The following is a 22,054-nucleotide window of genomic DNA, read 5'->3' on the forward strand; positions in this document are numbered from 1 at the left end:
CGTTATGCCGGGAGGGGTTTCCCTTCCAGCTTGAGTCCAGGGGGAGCCAAGGAGACCGTGTGTTTGCTCAGCTGTTAAGCACAAGGGTCCACCTGAGCGTTCACTGAGCGGGCAAGTGGTTCATCAGGAGGAGGCTTGTTTAGCTGCAGTCGAATGAAAGATGCCTGCTTCCCCGTCAACGGAGGGCTCGCAAGGCACGGAGCCTTGTGTGACCCCAAGCGCTGTGGGGAAAGCTGGCTGTGAGGGACCCAGCCACCCTCAGCCAGAGGGATCGTCGACCCACCCGCAGGAATAACGCCCCCGTTTTATACAGGAGGCAGCCAAGGCTAACCGAGCACTCCAGTGGGTTGCCACGTCCATTCCGCTCATCTGGGCAGAGTCCGCACCTCTGGCCACAGTGCTGAGCTGGCGGGCTTTCATTTCTGTGTTTTTCCCGAGCTGTTCTCATCACCGCACATGCTCCCAATGGCTGATAAAGCTAGACAGGATTGTTAGCAGGAAATTAGGGTCAGCTCTCGGCTCCCTTGGTGGCTCAGTGGTAAAGAATCTGCCTGCAAGACAGGAGATCCCCCTGGAGGAGGGCATGGCGACCCACTCCAGTATCCTTGCCTGGAGAATCCCATGGACAGAGGAGCCTGGCGGGCTGCAGTCCACGGGGTCGCACAGAGTCCGACACGACAGAAATAAGCAGCTGCAGCAGTGTACTCAGCTCTAGGGCTCATCTCTAGTGAGCAGCAGAAAAACAGAAACAAAACCTCAGCCAGAGTTCAGGGATTACCTCAGCATAAAGGAGGAGCTTCTAAGAGGAGCTTCTAAAACCACTGTCCTTTTTTTTTTTTTTTTTTTTTCATTTTTTTGGCCGCACCACACAGCATGCCAGGATCTTAGGCCCCTGACTTGGGATCGAACCCATGCCCCCTGCAGTAGAAGTGTGGGTACTTAACTACTGGACTGCCAGGGAAATCCCCAAACCACTGGCTTTTCAGAGACAGACATGGACTATCTTAGAGTCAAAGAAATCACCTCCAGGTCCCATGAGCCTAGTCTTGAGTGAGAGTTCTAGAGAATCTTCTACTCCAGTCCCTGTCCTGGAATTCCCTGATCTAGGAGAAGTGTGGAAAGAGGGGAAAAGATGTGGGAAAGTGCCACCCGTGGCTGGAAACGTGAGGATGCCGTCACCTTGGGCCACTGCTTAGAGAGCGTTTATGTGGCGGCCCCGGCCGGGCCTTTTGTCCTTCGTTGCCATGTTGTTAGTCGCTAGATAGCTAAGTCACGTCTGACTCTGACCCCGTGGACTGCAGCGCCCAGGCTCCTCCGTCCCCCACTGTCTCCCAGAGTTTGCTCAAAATCATGACCACTGGGCCGGTGATACTGCCTACATCATCCCATTTAGCCCTCACGGCACCTGTGGGATTTTGAGTCGCTATTATCCCCCTTCAGATGGCGAACTGAAGCTCAGAGAGGTTCGCTCACTGGCCCAGGGACGCACAGCTTCTTGGCGATGGGACCCAGTGCACTGTCCTGTCCCAGATGCCTGTCATGGTTGTTGAGAAAATCACCTCAGGTGAGGAAAGCAGGCAGCCGAGGCTGCTTATCCCAGAGTGAGAGAGGTTCCCAGAAGGGTAGGGAGGGAGCCCCGAGGAGCCAGACGGGATTTTACAAAAGAGCCTTTAATGCAGTTAAAACTGGGGCCGCCTGCCCAGCCCCGCCGCTTCCGTGGAGCTGAAGGGGGCCTCCAGGCCAGCACCGGCCAGCCCTCACTTCTTCTTGGTCTTCACCAGCCCCTTCTGCACGAGGCTACGGTACAGCTCCTGGATGTAGGTGTAGACGCACTTGGAGTCGGGCACCGCCAGCCGCACCATGTCGTCCACCTCCAGCAGCTGGGCGCAGTCGGCCAGTTTCCTGAGGGGCAGACGGGGAGGGGTGAGAGGTGGGGATCAGAGAGCCGACAGGGGAAGAGGTGGGGGTCTAAGGGAGGGGTGGGGCAGGCCCCCAAGGATGAAGCCCGCAGGACTGTGTGCCGAAGCGCTGGGACTGTGGCGCACCTATCCCATTGTACAGATGAAACAGCTGAGGCCCAGCAGAGTCAAGACTCAGATTCAGCGTGGCTTGATTCCAAAGCCCGCGTTTCCACTGCCCCACGTGTCGTCACGTGGGAGTGGGGCCCTCAGGTGTGGGGTTCCGCAGTAACCCACCCGTCTGTGTGCACCTGTGTCTGTCCTCTGGAAGGACAGGGCCCGCAGGAAGAGTGAAGAGCACAGAATGCTAATCCCGGCTAGAGCGCAGGCTTGCAGCCTCAACTCTCCAGCCTCAGTCAGGCTCTGTGCATGCACTGAGGGGTGCCACGTGCTAGGTGTTCTTCCGGGGAGTTCAACACTGAACAGAATAAGAATCCCCCATTCTCATCAACGTTCTCGTGGCAGAACACAGGCAGTCGTCAAGTAGAAATTGATGGTACGTCAGAGGATGAGTGATGCTACAGAGAACAATAAGGCAGGGAAGGACTGGATGTATCCGTTTGTGTTCAAGGGGATTTGCTTTTGTAATATGTTGGTGATGGCATTTATTTATTTGTTGTCAGTGCCTCGCAGCTTCTTGGATTTTAGTTCCCTCACCAGGAATTGAACCTGGGCCCTCAGCAGTGAGAGCACAGAGTCCTAACCACTGGACTGCCAGGGAGTTCCCAAAAAGAGAGAGAAAGAGACAAGTCCCTCAGTCGTGTCCAACTCTTTGCGACCCTATGGGCTGTAGCTGACCAGGCTCCTCCATCCATGGGATTTTCCAGACAAGAATACTGGAGTGGGTTGCCATTTCCTTCTCCAGGGGATCTTCCCGATCCAGGGATTGAACCCGGGTCTCCCACACTGCAGGCAGACTCTTTACCATCCGAGCCACCAGGGAAGCCCGGAGTTCCCCTAAGGGATTTTTAATAGGAAAAGTTCTCTTAAAGAGTACTTTTAAGCTCAGGAAAGTAAATCGGGTGCATATTTGCAAGAAGGGGGTTCCAGAAAACAGCAGGTGCAAACATCCTGAGGCAGGCGAGCTTGAGCAACTGCGCGGAATATAGCAGCAAGTCCTGTTTCTCTAACTTCCCAGCTGCTCTTTGGGACCACGGGCTACTCCTGGCCTCGCCGAGGCCGACCATCTGATCGAAGCACTGTTGGGGCCTTGCCACCACGTGCCAGGAGCCTTATCAAGTGTTTCCCTCTCCCCTCTTTTTTTTTGGCCGGACTGCACAGCTTACAGGACTCAGGTCCCTGACCAGGGACTGACCCAGCCCAGCCCAGGGCAGTCAAAGCCTGGGATCTGAACCACTAGGCCAGCAGGGAGCGTCTAAATGCCTTCTCTTGAATGCCCTCATTCACTCCACTCCTCTGTGTTCAACCGGCAGAAGGGGAGCCGGAGACTCGCAGCATCTTGGTGGTTTGCCCAAAGTGAGCGGCACAGCTGGGACTCCACCGCAGGCCTGCTGGACGGCCTGGCACCCTGGCCCTGAAGCCGAGTCCCGGAAGGCCCCGCCACCCAACCGCGCGGGGTGCCGGCGGGAGGGGCCACCAGGGTCCCAGCGGGCATCCTTTCAGGGCTGAGTCAGCTGGACCGAGACCTGAGCCAGATGGGCCTGGGGGCAGGCGAGGAGCACGGACCAAAGGGCTTCAAGGCCCGGGACGAGCTCCCCGCAACCAACGCTGCCATGCTGCCGGCTCCTGGGTGTGGCTCGAGGTGCGGTTTCCACCCAGGAGAGGTGAACGCTTCATTCCCACCGGGCCTGGGGAGCCGGGGCGGGCTCCTCCAGCAGCTCACTAATCAAGCCCCCCAGGGGCCCAGCGCTGGGCTCCCGGGGAATCAGAGGAGCCTTCTAGAAGGGAGCCAGCTGTGGCCAGGCCCCTTACTTTGCACACTTCGTTTTCATACCCAGCCCTAGGAGAGGTTCTATCAGCTGCCAAGGGTCAGAGAGCGAGGGAGGGGGACTTCCCGCGCGGTCCAGCGGTCAGGGCTTGGAGCTTCCACTGGCAGGAGTGCACGTGTGACCCCTGGTCTCCCGTGGTCAGAGAACTAAGATCCTGCGTGCCTGATGGCACGGCCACACACGCACAGCCTGGCAGCCGCAGGAGGACAATGACCCCTGGCCCACAGGCCAGGGACGCCTGGTCAGGGCCAAGCCACACGCCCTTCTGATGGTGACCGAGAGCTCACAGCCCCGGCCAGGAGTTTCCCTTTCCAGGGCCGGGTTGGCCACTGCCCTCCTGCACCAACCTCCCATAACTCCCTGCTGGCAGCCACACAAGCATCGTCGTGACTGTCAAATCAGACAATCCAAGGGAAGTGCTTAGCAGGATGCCTGGCATCTGATCACGCTTGGTTCACGTGGCTTGTCATGGCCCTTAAAGGTGCTTCCGAGCTCAGAGCAGGACATGGGGCTCCCGACCCCTTCACCGCCACCCCCACCCCCACCCCAGGGCAGGATAATGTGAAACTGGAAGGGGCCTTCCAGAGCACCAACTCCACATGCATGGCTGTGTACCCAGTCGTGTCTGACTCTTTGTGACCCCATGGACTCTAGCCCTCCCAGGCTCCTCTGTCCATGGGATTCTCCAGGCAAGAATACTGGAGCTGGTTGCCATTTCGGTAAAGAATCTGCCTGCAGTGCAGGAGACCCGGATTCAATCCCTGGGTCGTGAAGATCCCCTGGAGAAGGAAACCGCAACCTACTCCAGTATTCTTGCCTGGAAAATCCTGTGGACAGAGGAGCTTGGCGGGCTACAGTCCATGGGTCTCAAGAGTCTGACATGACTTAGAGACTAAACCACCACCTCCAGGAGATCTTCCTGACCCAGGTTCAATCCCTGGGTCTCTCGGTGTCTCCTGCATTGGCAGGCAGGTTTTTTTAAATCACCTGGGAAGCGATTCTGGAGCACCAAGTCTGGGAGTTTTCAGATGGCATCCTTGGTGCCCGAGGGCCCAGTAGACATGCTTCAGGACCATCTTAGGAAGGGGGTTGGACACTGATCTGGGGTGCTCCGGGAGCCCCTCCCAGCCTACAAAGGCCACCCTTAAATCTGTTTACTGTGTTGGGCATCCACTTACTGTTTTGTTTGAGGAAGCTGCCAGTGGGGTGAGGGACCCATTTGAAAAGCACCGGTCTGTATCAGCCATCTGATTTTGCCGATGAGGACATGTAGACCCAGAGAGGGGAGGCTGGCTGCCCCAGGCTTCCCCACGGGCTGGTGGCCAGGCCTGAACTCGCTCAGAGGGCTCGGCCTCCCGGACCAAGACCCTGGCAGCATCCCCAGTGACTTGCCCCATGCTCCGGGCCTGCAGAAGTGCCCTCAGCCATCCCTTCCCAGGCCTCAGAGCTGTCCTGGAGGACGACACCCTCTGCCCAGACCGGGTGGCTCAGAAGCCTCCCCCAGGCAGGAAAGGATGCGTGAGCCAGGTATGAGCCCCGGAGAGCCTCAAGGCCATTGGGGACTGGCCGGCCTCTCCAGGGATAGAGGTGGAAGCCTTTGGCCCAGTCCAGCTTTGGGGCTTTGGTGCGGAGAGTGCCTCCGCTCCCCACCGCCTGGCAGCCTTGTGTTCGCCTCTCAGGGTCTTCCCTGGGCCCCGCTGCTCCTCACGCCCCTCCTGTCTGTCTAGTCCACCCCTTCCCCATCCCTCTGCGGCCCAGGCACCCAGCTGTGTGAACCTCAGCAATAAATCTCCCTCCGGGTCCCACAGGGGATAACAAGTATCATCACAGGGGCTTCCCTGGTAGTCCTGTGGTTGGGAATCCGCCTGCCAGTGGAGGGACCATGGGGTCAGTCCTTGGTCTGGGGTGATTCCACATGCCTCCGGGCAACTAAGTCTGTGGGCCAGCCACAACTGCTGAAGCCCAAGAGTCTAGAGCCTGGACAAAAGAAGCTTGAGCACCACATGAAAAAGAGTTGCTGCTGTTCACTGCACCTGGAGAAAGTCTGTGCAGCCAAAATTAAATTAATTTTAAAAATATGTATCAATTGTGATATCATTCGTTTTAGTATAGGAACAGCAACTAGGGGTTTTGTTTTTTGAAACGTTTGCCATGGGTTAGGCACTGTGATATGGACTTTAATTATTAATTCTCATCACAGCCCTGCTGAATGTCATGCCCATTTTAAAGGTCAGAATATAGAGGCTCAGAGAGGTGAACAAGACTACCCAAGATCACACAGCTAACAAAAGTCAGGGTCAGAATCTGGCCCCAGGACTCTGCAAACTCCCAGTCTTCCCCTCCTTTCTCTCTCACCCGCCTGCATTTTCTCCGCCTGTCCCCTCACATTTAATTCTGCATGTATGTGTATTTGCTGTCTGTCTCTTTAGAGTGTGAGTCACGGGACTTTGCTGGTGGGCCAGTGATTTAGACTCTCTGCTTCCAACACCAAGAGTGAAGGTTTGATCCCTGTTTGAGGAACTAAGATTCCACATGCGACGGGGCACGGCCAAAAAAGAAAATAACGTAAAATAGAATAGGAGTCACAGGCAAGCGGGGATTTGGTCGGTTTCACCCACTGCTCCGTCCTCCACCAGTTCCCCGCATCTGAGAAGCACCTGTCGGATTCAAGGAGGTGTGGCCATGGGCTCGGCCTGACTGTCCTTCCCCAGGGCCCCTGCGGCTGGGCCCCCCGTCCCCGCCTCCCGGCGCCCCCGGGCTTACTCTGCGGTGGAGAAGGCCAGCGTGAAGTTGTGGCGGCGCTGCGCGGGGTCCAGCGCCGCGTAGTCAAAGGCGTCGGGGAAGAACTTGTGGATAAGCGCGCAGAAGGCCATGCCGCTGCCCCAGCTCGAGGAGAAGTTCTGGATGTCCACGTGCTGTGGGGGCGGAAGCCGCGTCAGGGGCCTGCGCCCAGCCCCGCCGGACCCCACCCCCAGCCCCGCACGGCCACCCGCGCCCGCCGCGCGCACCTCGTAGCTCCTGGTCATGGCGCGGCACCACTCCAGCAGCATGTTCCGAACGCCGCCCACCGCCGCGCCTGCCGCCTTGGTGTTCCGGAACAGGGCCGTGGGGCCCGCGGCTGCCCTGTGCGCCGGAGCGGGAAGTGGGGTCCCATCAGACGGTAGTCCGCCCGGGGTGGGGGTAGGACCCATCAGATGTCCCTCTGGGGCTCGGGCTGCTCCCCCGCCCCATCCTCCCACCAATTCAGCCCCGCCAGCCCCTCGCCCGAATCCTACCCTCCGAACTTGTCCACGATGGCCTTGCGGTTCTGAGCTCGGGGTCCCCGGGGCCGGGTAGGAGCGGACACTCTGCGCTCTGGCGCCTTCTCTTTCTTCTTCTCTTCTGACGGAGGGGGCTCCGTGGGGCTCTGGGGCACATCGCTGGGCGAAGAGTCACTGCTTGGAAACGTTCAGAGGAGCATGAGGGGGGCTAGGACGCGCCTCTTCAGGGAGGAGGCTGGCTGGGCAGTGGTCCCTGCCGGCCCAAGAGGCTACAGAGCTACAGTCCCCGCCTCACACACGTGCCTCCAGGCCCAGCACTGGGAGGCGCTGGGAAGGAAGAGTGAGGTTCAGTCTGACTGCAGTAGGTTAGAACAAGGGCACACCTGAGGTCTGACCTGAGTTCCAGTCCTGCCTAGGCTTCTTATTTGCCATGTGATCTTGGGACTGTCAAACCAGTCCATCCTAAAGGAAACCAACCCTGAATATTCACTGGAAGGACTCATGCTGAAGCTGAAACTCCAATACTTTGGCCACCTGATGTGAAGAGCTGACTCATTGGAAAAGACCCTGCTGCTGGGAAAGATTGAGGGCAGGAGGAGAAGGGGATGACAGAGGATGAGATGGCTGGATGGCATCACTGACTCAATGGACATGAGCTTGAGAAAACTCCACGAGTTGGTGATGGACAGGGAGGCCTGGCGTGCTGAAGTCCATGGGGTCACAAAGAGTCAGGTGCGACTTAGTGACTGAACAACAACTTGGGACTGTCAGGTCACTCGTGTTATCCAGCACCTTTCAGGCACCAGGCGTCAGGCTGAGTGCTTTATACACAGACGTCATCTGAGCCTCACCAGAAGCCTATGAGGCAGGTACCCTGACTGTGTCCACGTCCCAGGGGAGGAGGGGGAAGTGATACAGCCACGATCAGACAGCAGGACTTCCCGACTGGCTCAGTGGTAAAAAAAAAAATATCCGTCTGCCAAGGCAGGAGACGCGTGTGCCATCCCTGGGTCGGGAAGATCCCCTGGAAGAGGAGATGGCAAACCCACTTCAGTACCCTTGCCTGGGAAATCCCACGGACAAAGGCGCCTGGTGGGCTACAGTCCATGGAGTCCCAAAGAGTCAGACAGGAACAACGTACGACCAAGACAAGTGGCAGCGTTGCTGTCCAAACTCAGGCTTTCTGCTCATGCGTGACTGGTGATGCTGAGACTGCGGAGACAGACAAGACTGGGGGCTCCCATGAAGAGTCCTAGGGGTGCTGGAGAGGAGGCTTCTTCAGCACTCCACCCAGTGCTGGAGTCCAACCAGGGATGCTCCACTGCCCTTTGCTCCCCGCTCCAACTCTTCTCATTTCCCAGGCTCTGCCCTGAGCTGCTGCTGCTGCTGCTAAGTCGCTTCAGTCGTGTCCAACTCTGTGCGACCCCATAGATGGCAGCCCACCAAGCTCCCCCATCCCTGGGATTCTCTGGGTTGCCCTGAGCTAGGGGGCAGCAATATTCCTGGCATATCTCGAGATTAGACGCTGGAGGCCCAGTCTCAGGGGACAGCAGGCTTTGTAGGGAGCAGGTTGTGGTGTGGAGGGGGAGCTGGGGCTCCAGCGTTTGACATTACCTGGCTGAAGGACCGAGTTCTTCAGAAGCAGCAGTGTCTGGGCTCAGCCCCTCTGAGGGAGAGGAACAGGAGGGAGGGAAGCGGGGCGACCCCGGCGCGCCCCCTGGGCAGGGCCTACAGCATGGTGGGCTCCTGGCCACGCCCCCCGACACCCCCTGGGTGGGCCATGCAGCAGGTGGGCTCCTGGGGCCCTCCACCCCATGTCCCACAGGGTGGCCCCTGCAGCAAGGTGGGCTCCTGGGGGCCTCGCATGACCCCAGGCGAGCAGTGCAGCAGGTGGGCTCCTGGCCCCCCTCTTCTACCCAACGCCCCCCTGGGGTGGCCCCCGCAGCAAGGTGGGCTCCTGGGCCCCTCTCCACCCCCAACCCTCACCCCCGGGACGGGCCCAGCAGCAGGTGGGCTCCGGGGCGCCCCCTCACCTGGGCTGGCGCTGCCGCCCTCCTCTGTGGGGCTCTCGGGCCATCCCTCCGGGGAGCTGGGAGGCCCCCCTGCCCCGTCCTCAGCCTCTGCCCCCGCACCCTGGTCCTGCTCCTCATCAGGACCACCTGGCTCCTGGAACAAACGTGCGCTGGGTGGGCTCGTGCCTGCCCGAGGCTTCAGAAAGATCTGGAAGGCAGCCTGGGGCCAAGCACGGCTTCTGCCACCTGCCGCCACCCAGGCTCTTGGACTTTCCCCGAGGAATAAAGCGGGACAGGGGCTTACTTGGGGGGGGGACTCTGGACTGCCATAGGGCCCCCTCCCTCCTCTCCACTCCCTCACTCACCACCCGCTCCGTCACCTCCTCCTCCTGTGGCTCGGGCTTGGCCTCGTCCTCCACAGCGGCCTTCGGAGAGTCAGGCTGGGCCGCTGGTGCGCCGGCTTCCTCTCGGGCTGCAGCCTGGGGCTCCTCGGTCTTGCCGCCCTCCTCCTGAGGCCCTTCGGCCTCCCCGCCTCCAGCCTCGGCCTCCTGCACCCCTGAAGCCTGCTTCGGCTCAGCCTGGGCCTCTCCGCTCGCGTCGACTGTCTCCCTAGACCCCGGCCTGGCCTCTTTCTCATCAGCGCTCCGCTCCTCAGAGGCGGACGCGATCTCCCCGTCTCCCTCAGCCCCCGCAGGCTCAGAGTCGGTCTGGTCTTTCCTGTCAGTCTTCCGAGGGGACGCGGTGGTCTCTCCCTGCCCTGGGTCTTCCTGTTGAAGCTCAGCCTCCCCTTGGGATTCCGCCTTGACCTCACCCAGCCCGTCTGCATGGCATTCAGCGGAGACGCCGTCCTCGGCCGGGGCCTGCTCCTGCTGTCCTGCTGTGGCCGGCCCTGCTCTGGCGGTGCTCTCAGCGGGGCCTGCGGCCTCCTCCTCCACAGAGCCACCACCTCCCGCAGGCTCCGGGGCCTCCGCGGCTGGGGGGACAGTGGCCCCGTCCTCGGAGGACTTCCCTGCCTTCTGCTCCATCTCTGGAAAGAGAAGACAGACACACCCGGTCATGCCCCCTCTCTCCAGGTGAAGGCCCTGGAGTCGGGACGCCTTCAATTCAGTCCCAGGGCCCCCATTGCTTGGACATGAGACACCAGCACCCACTTTCTGTCTGGTTAAAGGGGGAGGGCACCACTTCCCCCAAAATGGGGTGTTGGGCCAGCTCTGTTTACTTGATGTCCACCGAACGGTCCTCTGCGGATTGTGACTTGGGCTTTAAAGAACACTGGGTCAGGACTTGCTTGGTGGTCCAGTGGTTAAGAATCTGCCTGCCAATGCAGGGGACATGGGTTCAATGCCTGGTACGAGAAGATTCCACATGTGGAGGGGCAGTTAAGCCCTTGGACCACAACTACTGAGCCCACACTCTGGGGCCCGAGAGCCTCACAAGAGAAGCCCTGGGCATCGCAGGGAAGAGTCGCCCCACTCGCTGCCACTAGAGAAAGCCTGGGCACAGCAGCAGAGACCCTGCACAGCTAAAGGCAAATAAATAAACACACTTAAAAAAAAAAAAAACAGAGTCACATAATGCTTTTTCAATGATTTGGCCCCTTTTTGAATAAGTCAGCGAGGTGGTTACAGTTTGACACTCGCATCCCTGGACAGTTGCTCCTCTTCCCTTTTGATGGAGATAGCTGTCCGCAGGGCCCGCAGGCTCAGAGCCCAAAGCAGACAGGAGTCTCTAGATAGAATCAAATAAGACTGCTTTGATTCCAGTTGGATTTATTTTTACAGTTACGTTCTATTTCTGGCCAGTGACGTGGAGTTTCCATTTCCAATAGTGATATAAAGTTTCTTTTATAAATGCATTTATTGACGTTAAAATCAACTAATTCGAAGGAAGACGTTCAGAAAAGCAGGATACGAGATACCTAAGCCGCGGAGATGGTGTAAGGATGCCTGAGATTTGGGGAGCTCTGGGCCTGCATGGGGTCTGGGTCTCTGCCAGGCTGTGTGTGAGTCTCCGAAGAGCTGGCCCTGAGCCTGGCAGAGTTCCCTTTGGTGAAGAACAGATATGTGCTCTCCCTGATTAACCTCCGCAGGGAAGTCTGATCCTCCAGCTGCCGGGGGTGGGAGGAAAGGGAGCGCGTGACACTTCAACGTGAGGTTTCCTCTTCAAGCTCTGTATGTACAGTCAGCCTTCCATGTCCTCAGGCTCGGTGGATTAAACCAACCTCGGATGGAAAATATTTGAAAAAAAAAAAATCCAGAAAATTCCAAAAGGCAAAACTTGAATCTGCAGCTGCTCCAACTATTTACGTAGCATTTACATTGTTATTAACAATTGTTTACATAACATTGTCATTGTACAGGGTATTACAATCGATCTCGAGCTGACTTAACAGTATCAGAAAGGACTGTGTAGGTTATAAGCAGACGCTGCCCCATTTCATGTGAGAGACGAGAGCATCTGCCGATCTTAGTGTCCACCAGGGAGGCTGAGACTGCTTCCCCACTGACACTGAAGGATGGTTGTGCTGTCCCATCTACGAAAATAGCTGGGTAGGGGGACAGAGCCAGCTCCTTCTGCCCTTCTTGGGGGGTCTTTTTACAGAGAAAATAATCCCTGAATAATGTTCAGGGCATGACTCAGGCAGTAAAAGAAGCAGACATTGCTGTCACTGGCTAAAAATACCTCCTGCCCCCTGCAGGGCGGTCACTCTGGGTGCAGTACCGCTGGCACCTGGGCAGTTGGGACGGAGGCAGGAAGACGGGCATACGAAGGCCGGCCCTGTTCCTGCCAGCCATTCGGGTCCTGGGGGTCCCCGGTTCAGTCTCCCACAGTTTCCCCAGGAAGCGGGCTGGGATTTTCAAAGATGCTCACGCTGCCCTTCAATTCCATCACTCCCACTACAGCCCCTGGTTCACAGCTCTGGCAGTGAATTAAAGCTGGAGGGAAATCAATGAAGCCAGGAGATGGAACACCCATCGGCAGGGAGCTAGGAGCTTGTCCTGACCTCAGCCCTGAGCCTGGGACCGGAGCGAGTCTCCTTGCCTCTCTGGGGAGTCTTCACTTCCAACACAGACGGGACTGGTCTAGATCGAGTTGGCAAACTGTGTTCTGTGGAAAACTGTGCTGTGCTCAATCGCTCAGTCGTGTCTGACTCTTTGCAACCCCATGGACTGTAACCCACCAGGCTCCTGTCCATGGGGATTCTCCAGGCAAAAATACTGGAGTGGGTTGCCACGCCCTTCTCCAGGGGATCTTCCCAACCCAGGTCTCCTGCATTGCAGGCAGATTCTTTACCAGCTGAGCCACCAGGGAAGCCCAAGAATACTGGAGTGGGTAGCCTAACCCTTTTCCAGGGAATCCTCCCAACCCAGGGATCAAACCCAGGTCTCCCACCTTGCAGGGGGATTCTTCACCAGCTAAGCCACCAAGGAAGCCCCAGAATAGTGGAGTGGGTAGCCATTCTCTCCTCCAGGGGATCTTCCTGATGCAGGAAATTGAACTGGGGTCTCCTGCATTACGGGTGGATTCTTTACCAGCTGAGCTACCCCGGGAAGCCTGTGGAAAACTAGGGCCTCCTAAGACATTAATAGGGCTTCCCAGGTGGTGCCAGTGGCAAAGAACCTGCCTGCCCATGCAGGAGGCGAAAGAGACTCGGGTTCGATCCCTGGGTCTGGAAGATCTCCTGGAGAAGGAACTGGCACCCCACTCCAGTATTCTTGCCTGGAAAATTCCATGGGCAGAGGAGCCTGGTGGGTGGGGGCTGCAGTCCATGGGGCCACAAAGTCAGACACGACTGAGTGAACAAGGCATTAATGAGGGCTTCACTGGGGACAGGAGGGTGTTCACTGGCTAAGACTGTTTCAGAAACAGCCTACTCTTAACCCTTTTAGAGTCTTACAGCTTCATTAGCACTTAGAGTCCAGATACCCCATGGTAAAGAAATCTTAACTTTGTTTAGCTTCCTTTAACTCATTTTTCTCCAAACATATTTTCTTCCTTTAACTCATTTTCTCCATATTTGGCCTTGGATTTTCTTTTTCTTGCTTTCTTTTCATTTTGCTTTGTCTACCCTGAGGTAGCCTCTGCCTCGAGTCTCTTTCTCCTCCTGCATGGGCAGGTGGGTTCTTTACCACTGGCACCACCTGGGAAGCCCGATTAATGTCTTGCTGCTGCTGCTAAGTCACTTCAGTCGTGTCCGACTCTGTGTGACCCCATAGACGGCAACTCACCAGGCTCCCCCATCGCTGGGATTCTCCAGGCAAGAACACTGGAGTGGTTTGCCATTTCCTTCTCCAATGCATGAAAGTAAAAAGTGAAAGTAAAGTTCTCAGTCGTGTCCGACTCTTCGAGACCCCATGGACTGCAGCCGACTAGGCTCCTCCGTCCATGGGATAGTCCAGGCAAGAGTACTGGAGTGGGGTGCCATTGCCTTCTCCAGATTAATGTCTTAGGAGGCCCTAGTTTCCACAGGCTTCCCTGGTACAGATGTGAGAGCTGAACCACAAAGAAGGCTGAGTACTGAAGAATTGATGCTTTAGAACTGTGGTGTTGGAGAACACATTTGAGAGTCCGTTGGACTGCAAGGAGATCCAACCAGTCCATCCTAAAGGAAATCAGTCCTGAATATTCCTTGGAAGGACTGATGCTCAAGCTGAGGCTCCAATACTTTGGCCACCTGATGTGAAGAGCTGACTCCTTGGAAAAGACCCTGATGCTGGGAAAGATTGAGGGGCAGGAGGAGAAGGGGACGACAGAGGATGAGATGGTTGGATGGCATCACTGACTCAATGGACATGACTTTGAGTAGACTCTTGGAGATGGTGAAGGACAGGGAGGCCTGGCGTGCTGCAGTCCATGGGGTCGCAGAGAGTTGGACACGACTGAGCGACTGAACAGCAACCCTGAGACGCATCTACCGCCCTCTTGAGCAATGCCACCTTTAGCAGAAGAAACTATAGTGAATGCTGGTCTGCATGGTCAACACACCCCATCCCTACCTTGTGCTCTTGTTTGGAAGGTGATGTGGCGCAGTGGTGAAAATCACTGATTCTTCAGCTTCCTACAAGGGGATTCCCGGCTCCCACTGTGACCTTGAGCAAGCTTCTTACCCTGCCTGGGTTTTGATTTCTGGAGATAAAAATAGGTCTCACCTCATAGGGATGGTGGAGGGTTAAGAAAGCCAATGCATAGAACGTATTTGGGGGTGTTCCTGGCACGGAAGGAGGACTCAGCATACATCAGCTTGTACGGTGTAGGTTGGCTTCTGCCCTGCCCTGGGCCAGATTAAGGTCCTGACTCAGCCAGGAGGGCATTTAGTTGGTAAGACAAGGCAAAGAGAACTGAACACCGGTAAGATGAGGAGCCGTTTTTATGCCTCAAAGTGTGGCAGTGATAGGCTAAGACATAGCCGAGCCCTGCAGCCGCCTTACCCTACATCCATGCGCCACACACAGCACGGTGGAGGGGAGGGGCAGGTGTGTACACACACACACGCGCACACACACCAGCACTAACAATTGTACAGCTTGCACTGTGGGCACCCTCCTGTACCTCCCTGCTTCCTCACTCTAAGCCCTCGGAACAGGCGTTGTTGGCCCCATTTTACAGATGCAGGAATGTGAGGCTCGGGGAGTGGAAGCCCCTTGACTACAGTGGTGCTTAGGACAATTAAACGGCCAAACTGTGTGCAGAGCCCAGTCTCCCGACGACCAGCCAGAGCTTCTGCCGCAGACGCTGCCCCCTGTGGCTCCTCAGCCGGGGTCCCGTGGAAGGCGCCCGGCGGGGGTGAGGGGGACCCCAGGAGGGCAGTCAGAAGTGGCTGAGGAGGTCGGCTCTCGCTTCCAAGTACGTGGTAGCCTCCGTGCCCCTGCCCTGCCCGGGAAGCCTTCATTCTGCCCTGGTTTTGTGTCCGCTGTGGCAGCTTCTGCCTCTTCCTGTTGCCTTGGCAGACGGGAAGGCAAAGTGGCCAGGAGCCCGCGTTCCAAGCCCCGCATGGTGGAGACGTGCTGCGAGGCTCTGCTGACACCCCCAGAACCTCTGCCGCCTCATCTGTCTTCCTGTGGTCCTCCAGCCAGTCACATCCCTCGGAGATGCCCCCCTCAGCTGCTCAGAGACGCCGCCTCCCACCCAACTGGACTCGGAAGTCTCCGAAGCCCTCTCTGCCCATCAGGTCCTGGCGGGTGGCCACCTGGGGGCGACTCTGCTAGGCACCCCAGGGCCTCCGACCTCCAGCTCAAAAGAGTTGACATAGTGATGGAGAGAGTCAGAGAGGATTTCTCCAACCGGGGGGCGCTGCTCAGAGGCTCCTGCCCTTGGAGGTGGGCAGAGGGGTCGGCAGATGGAGGGGCTGCTCGGAAAGGGGCGCAGGGCTTCGCCTACCTGGGGGGCCTCTGTCTGGGGTCCTGGAGCCGTCTCCTCCCTTGAGCTGAGTGGTGTCTCTCCCGGGCTGTCTTTAAGCCCCCGGGCTTCTAGCCCCCACCTTCCCCCCACCTTCCCCCCACCCCCCCACTTCAAGGGCCTGGGGCCACGGACCAGCATTGTTTACTACCCTGTTGGTACAACACTCCCCCTGGACGGGGAGGCTCGGGTTTCCCGTGGAGCGCCGACAGGTGGCACCTTTCAATCACTGCCGGGCCCTCCCGCCTGCCTGGGCCCGCATCCATCCTGGGCCCGTTTCCTTCCCCGCGTCCTCGTCCTCGCCTGGCCCGGGCAGCCCCCAGGGCCCCTGTGGAGCGTGGTTGCCAGCTGTCCGGCCTCCCCTGCACATCCAGAGCCCAGGTCCTGCACCTCCCTGCCCTCCACCCTCTGTTAAACAGTCCCTTTACCCGTCCTCGGACTAAAGCAGCTGCAGGAGGTTGGCAAGGGAGGGGGTGAGTGGACAGCTGCCATGGGGACCTGTCCTGGGGGCCCCCCCGATGGATGGGGTGGGGGAGGGGCAGAGAGAAGGGAGAGGGTCCAAGCTAATGGCTTACGAGTCCAGATGATACAAACTGAGCTCTATTTTGTGCTGAAGTGACCAGGACACAGTAGGCTCGGAGCAAATTTTTGCACTGAATTGGGATTTTTGCTCTGAAAAACAGAACATCTTTCTTTACCTTCTCCAGGGGTCCTGTGGTCTAAGAAGGGGACTGCTTTCGGAGAATTCGTGATGGGGGCTGTGACTTAGAAAGCTGGGACTCCCCCAACCCTCCCCCCGCACTATCCCCACCACTTCAGCCATCCTGGCCTCCTTCCAATTCCTTCAATATATTGCCTCCTTTCCGTTCTCGGGACTACCACCGTTCCCCTCCTGCCCTTTGTAAGACTGTCTTCTGCTCTGAAATGTCATTTCCTCCTAGAGGCCTCCCATGACCTTGAGTTCCTCTCCATCATCTCCGCATAGTTTATTTCCTTCTTGTATATTTATTGAAATCCAAAATCACCTTATTCATTTGTCACTGGAGTTTCTCTCTAGACTCTAAGCTGCAGTAGGACAGGGGTTTTACCTTCCTGTTCATGGCTATATGCCTGGGAACTAGCAAGTTGCCTGGGTCAGATGGGGTGCTCACTAGATAGATATTAAATGAGCAAATACTTTAGTTAGCTTAAATATGGAATGAAAACTCGGGGGCTTCTGCCTGGCATGGTCTGAAAACCCGGTTTGGGTGCCAGTGGTTGAACAGTGCAATGTTGCTGATTGCCAGCCGTACTTAGTATGAAGACATCTATAACTTTAAGGGCCTGAAAATTGCAATGTGGAAAAAAGACTTCATCTGTTAGAGATACAGTTAGATGGAGAAAATACGGCTAAATGCTGACAACAAGTCCTGGTGATGGGTGATTACCATCTGAAAATTCAGTACGCCGTGCTCGCCACTTTTCCGGACTTGTATTTACTTATTATTTTTCATGTTTCTCCTTGCCTCTTTGTTCAGGTCTTTATTCAAAATCAGCTGCCCCAGATGAGTTGGCGTTTATGGAATAAGCAAATGTAAGTGTGCGCAGCAGCCTTCTTTCCCTCTGGGGTGGCCTTCTTTCCTGCGGGCTTCTTCTCAGCTGCTGGTTTCTTGGTGCCCTGCAGACTTTTTTCCCACCGCAGGCTTCTTGCCCCCAACCCCCTTCTCATCTGATTTGGCGTCTTGTGCTGCCGCCGCCTTATCCCGGCGGACTCTGTGGTTCTTGGCCTGTCGAAGAAGGGCGTTCTGGCGCGTGGTCTTTGCGTGTGGGTTAAGCTTCAGTGTGAGTCTCAGGGTTTTCAGTGCATTCTTTCTCAGGACTCTGTGATGAATCTTCTTGCGTGGTGCTCAGAGTGCTCTATGGATTTCTGGGCTTTTCAAGAGGCTTCTGAGGTCTGTATTGAGCATCTTGTGCATGGGGAGGTTGTAGTTACTCTTGAGGGAGGCTGCTTGATGCCGAGTGCCATACAGCTCATCTGGCTTTCGGAGAGCGCTTTCAGTCCGAATGCAGAAACGCCCCACATGACCGCCAGGAGCAAGTTTCAAAATGTTCAGCTTGCTTCCATTAATTCCAGGGATGTTTCTGAAGGCCCTGATGATACGACTGTCTTCGTTATAGATGAGGCTGGGTCCCCTGCGCTGGACACGCAAGGGTTTCTCATTTTACCTCTGCCAGCTCTCATTCGCTGAGAGGCGTAGACCTTTTTGATGTCATTTCAGGCCTTCACTTTCTTCAGAAGCAAAACAGCCTGCTTGGTCTTCTTGTAGCCTTCAACTTTATCTTCAGCCACCAAAGGAAGTTCAGGAGCTTCCCCTACACAATGACCTTTAGGCATGACCAGCGGTGGCGAGGCCAGGGCGGCTGGTGCAGAGCAGATGGCGTATCACTGCTGCGCTGTATTCGCTCTGCGGTGCTAACGTCATCAGGTCCTGGTTGGTGCAAACAGGTGGCCCCCACGACACATATTTCCAGAAGCACCCTGGCCAGAATGGGGAGTCCAGCCACCTGGAACCCTGGGAATTCGAGCCACAGCTCTGCCGGTACCCTGACACTTGGCACGGGTTTGATGACCTGCTGATCCACTGGCAGCAGAGGGCTGTCTGTTGCTTTTGCGCAAGTTGGTGTGAACCTAGTTCACACTATCTGGTCGAGTGGGAGCCTTGAACACAGCAGGCAAAGTGACATTTTTGCCAGAGGAGCCCCCCTTTTCAGAGCACACTGGGGTCAGTGGACAAGCACACGCCATGGCGGGGAGAGGAGAGTGGCGCCCACAGGAAACGTTTTCTGTACTTTTAAACTTGCCCTAATAAATGAAACTCCAAAAAGAAAACAACATTTCATTGTTATTGAGCAACTGTCATGGATTAGATATGCTATTTTTCCTGTTTGTTTTATAATGATTTTTAAAACTTCATTTTGAAATAATTATAGGTTTATAGGAAGTTACCTAAGTAGTACAGAAAGGGAACTGAAGGTTACATTTTACTTAAGATTTATCCACTGAAAGCTAAATCTTACATAACTCATGCAATATCAAAACAAGGAAGTTGGCCTGGATATGATGGCTTGTATGGTGTTATGACAGCTTAGATTTGTATAAAACCTCCACCCACAATCAGGACATGGAACCATTTCACCCACACAAAGATCTGCCTTGTGTTATTCCCTTAGGCACACTTCCCTCCCTCTCCCCACCAAATCTAACCCTAGGCAATCTCATTAATCTTTTCTCTCATCGCTATAACTTTGTCATTTTCAGAATGTGATTTAAATGGAATCATACAGTTACACAATCATTCATAAAATCTGATAAAAAAAAATCCCATCTAGGAAGCAGATTCTTCTCGCAAGAACCCATCTTTTTTTCCATGTAATTTCTTAATATTCCATATATTTATAATGTTTTCAAAAGCAAAAACCAGGATAACATATGTACAATAATATACATCACAGTATTATCTCAATAGCCAAAACTGGAAACAACCCACAAGTTCATCAACAGGAGCATAGATAAATGCATTACAGCTGATTTATACAATCAAACACTCGACAGCAATAAAGAAAAATGCATAAGAGATACACACGACAGTATGGCTGAAATCTCACTGATGCTACGTTGAGCTAAAGAGGTGAGGCACAAACAGAAAGTAATGTATAATTTTGCTTACACGATGTTCAAGAGTAGGCAGAACTAACTGATGCTGATAGAAGTCAGAATAGAGGTTCACTGCAGGAGAGGGGATATTGACTGGGAAGGGACATGAGATAACTTTTTAGGGTGCTGAAAGTATTTTGTATCTTGATCTGGGTAATGGTTATAAAAATGAATATCTGTTTAAAAATTAAGCTTAAGATTCTGCATGTTACTACTTTACTGTCGGAATTTTATACCTCAGTTTAAAAAATTTATTCATTTTTGGTTGCCCTGGGTCTTTGTTGCTGTATGCCGGCTTTCTCTAGTTGCAGAGAGGGTAAGCTCCTGTCCATCGCGGTGTGCGGGCCTCTCATTGCCGTGGCTTCTCTGTTGCAGAGCATCTGCTGTAGGTGTGCAGGCTCTGTAGTCGTGGCTCAGGGCTTATCTGCTCCAAGGCATGTGGAATCTTCCCAGACCAGGAATTGAACTCCTGCTATCCGCAGTGGTAGGCAGATTCTTATCCACCGTGCCTCCAGGGAAGTCCTAACCCTCAATTTTAAAGCATCAGGGCACAGGGTTTACAGAGGTTGAGTCCTTATAGCAGTGCTGTAATGAGACCCAATGTTCAAAATCATGGCTTTCCCAGGAAAGTACACCGTGACCAACCATATAAAGTGTCTGGCCCACCTTCTCCTACGGGCAGTGTACCCTTGCATCATTAACTCGCATCTTTAAATTTCGTTCACTGGGATGTCCCTTGAAAAATCCAGGATTGAGGTGGATTTTTCTTGGGGTGGGGGGAGGAGGGCGGGGAGCAGGAGACAGGCATGCAGAGAAGCACATTGTCTTGTTCCCTGGTGGCTCAGACAATGAGTCTGCCTACAATGCAGGAGACCCGGATTCCATCCCGGGGTTGGGAAGATCCCCTGGAGAGCGGATAGTCTACCCACTCCAGTATTCTTGTGTTTCCCTGGTGGATCAGACGGTAAAGAATCTGCCTGCAGTGTGAGAGACCTGGGTTTGATCCTAGGTTGGGAAGATCCCCTAAAGGAGGGTATGACAACACACTCCAGTATTCTTGCCAGGAGAATCCCCATAGACAGAGGAGCCTGGTGGGCTACAGTCCATGCGGTCACCAAGAATTGGACATGACTGAGCGACTAATACCCTTCACACTCACACACACTCACAAATACCCTTCTTCTTCACCCAAGCACGCTAGGATGGCTCTGCTGGCAGTTGCAATGGCTGCCTAATCATCTTTATGAAGAGATGGTCTGGGGCGTCTACTTCACTTCAGTTCAATCGCTTAGTTGTGTCCGACTCTTTGTGACCCCACAAACCACAGCACGCCAGGCCTCCCTGTCCATCACCAACTCCCGGAGTCCACCCAAATCCATGTCCATTGAGTCGGTGATGCCATCCAACCATCTCATCCTCTGTCGTCCCCTTCTCCTCCTGCCCCCAATCCTTCCCAGCATCAGGGTCTTTTCCAACGAGTCAGCTCTTCCCATCAGGTGGCCAAAGTATTGGAGTTTCAGCTTCAACATCAGTCCTTCCAATGAACACTCAGGACTGATCTCCTTTAGGATGGAGTGATTGGATCTCCTTGCAGTCCAAGGGACTCTCAAGAGTCTTCTGCAACACCACGGTTCAAAAGCATCAATTCTTTGGTGCTCAGCTTTCTTTATAGTCCAACTCTCATATCTATACATGACCACTGGAAAAACCATAGCTTTGAATAGATAGACCTTTGTTGGCAAAGTAATGTCTCTGCTTTTTAATATGGTGTCTAGGTTGGTCATAACTTTCCTTCCTAGGAGTAAGCATCTTTTAATTTCATGGCGCAATCACCATCTACAGTGATTTTGGAGCCCCAAAAAATAAAGTCTGACACTGTTTCCACTGTTTATCCATCTATTTTCCATGAAGTGATGGGACAGGATGCCATGATCTTCGTTTTCTGAATGTTGAGTTTTAAGCCAACTTTTTCATTCTCTTCTTTCACTTTCATCAAGAAGCTTTTTAGCTCTTCTTCACTTTCTGCCATAAGGGTGGTGTCATCTGCATATCTGAGGTCATTGATATTTCCCTCGGCAATCTTGATTCCAGCTTGTGCTTCCTCCAGCCCAGCGTTTCTCATGATGTACTCTGCATAGAAGTTAAATAAGCAGGGTGACAATATACAGCCTTGACGTACTCCTTTTCCTATTTGGAACCAGTCTGTTGATCCATGTCCAGTTCTAACTGTTGCTTCCTGACCTGCATACAGGTTTCTAAAGAGGCAGGTCAGGTGGTCTGGTATTCCCATCTCTTTCAGAATTTTCCACAGTTTATTGTGATCCACACAGTCAAAGGCTTTGGCATAGTCAATAAAGCAGAAATAGATGTTTTTCTGGAACTCTCTTGCTTTTTCGATGATCCAGCGGATGTCGGCAATTTGATCTCTGGTTCCTATGCCTTTTCTAATACCAGCTTGAACATCTGGAAGTTCATGGTTCATGTATTGCTGAAGCCTGGCTTGGAGAATTTTGAGCATTACTTTACTAGCGTGTGAGATGAGTGCAATTGTGCGGTAGTTTGAACATTCTTTGGCATTGCCTTTCTTTAGGATTGGAATGAAAACTGACCTTTTCCAGTCCTGTGGCCATTGCTGAGTTTTCCAAATTTGCTGGCATATTGAGTGCAGCACTTTCACAGCATCATCTTTCAGGATTTGAAATAGCTCAATTGGAATTCCATCACCTCCACTAGCTTTGTTCATAGTGATGCTTTCTAAGGCCCACTTGACTTCACATTCCAGGAA

General features: G+C 54.6%; 1 protein-coding gene and 1 pseudogene across 3 annotated transcripts; both read right to left on the reverse strand.

The window, feature by feature from the left end:
* Positions 1-1,651: 1,651 nt before the first annotated feature.
* SMTNL1 (smoothelin like 1) lies at positions 1,652-15,716 on the reverse strand. Of its 3 annotated transcripts, none has more exons than XM_006080732.4 (8): positions 15,558-15,716; positions 9,560-10,206; positions 9,201-9,333; positions 8,782-8,833; positions 7,183-7,344; positions 6,916-7,030; positions 6,671-6,822; positions 1,652-1,902 (listed from the first exon to the last, which is right to left on the reverse strand). In XM_006080732.4, the coding sequence occupies exons 2-8, from the start codon at positions 10,202-10,204 to the stop codon at positions 1,758-1,760; spliced, it is 1,404 nt and encodes a 467-aa protein (XP_006080794.1). In that variant the 5' UTR covers positions 10,205-10,206; positions 15,558-15,716; the 3' UTR covers positions 1,652-1,757. The 3 variants fall into 3 exon arrangements, with proteins under 3 accessions (XP_006080794.1, XP_006080793.1, XP_006080791.1); XM_006080731.4 differs by having other exon boundaries at positions 7,183-7,341; positions 9,545-10,206; XM_006080729.4 differs by having other exon boundaries at positions 9,545-10,206.
* A 122-nt stretch (positions 15,717-15,838) lies between these two features.
* Positions 15,839-20,192, reverse strand: LOC112579538 (annotated as a pseudogene).
* Between the last annotated feature and the right edge of the window lie 1,862 nt (positions 20,193-22,054).

Source organism: Bubalus bubalis, chromosome 16 (genome assembly GCF_019923935.1).
Source record: "Bubalus bubalis isolate 160015118507 breed Murrah chromosome 16, NDDB_SH_1, whole genome shotgun sequence".
NCBI lineage: Eukaryota > Metazoa > Chordata > Mammalia > Artiodactyla > Bovidae > Bubalus > Bubalus bubalis.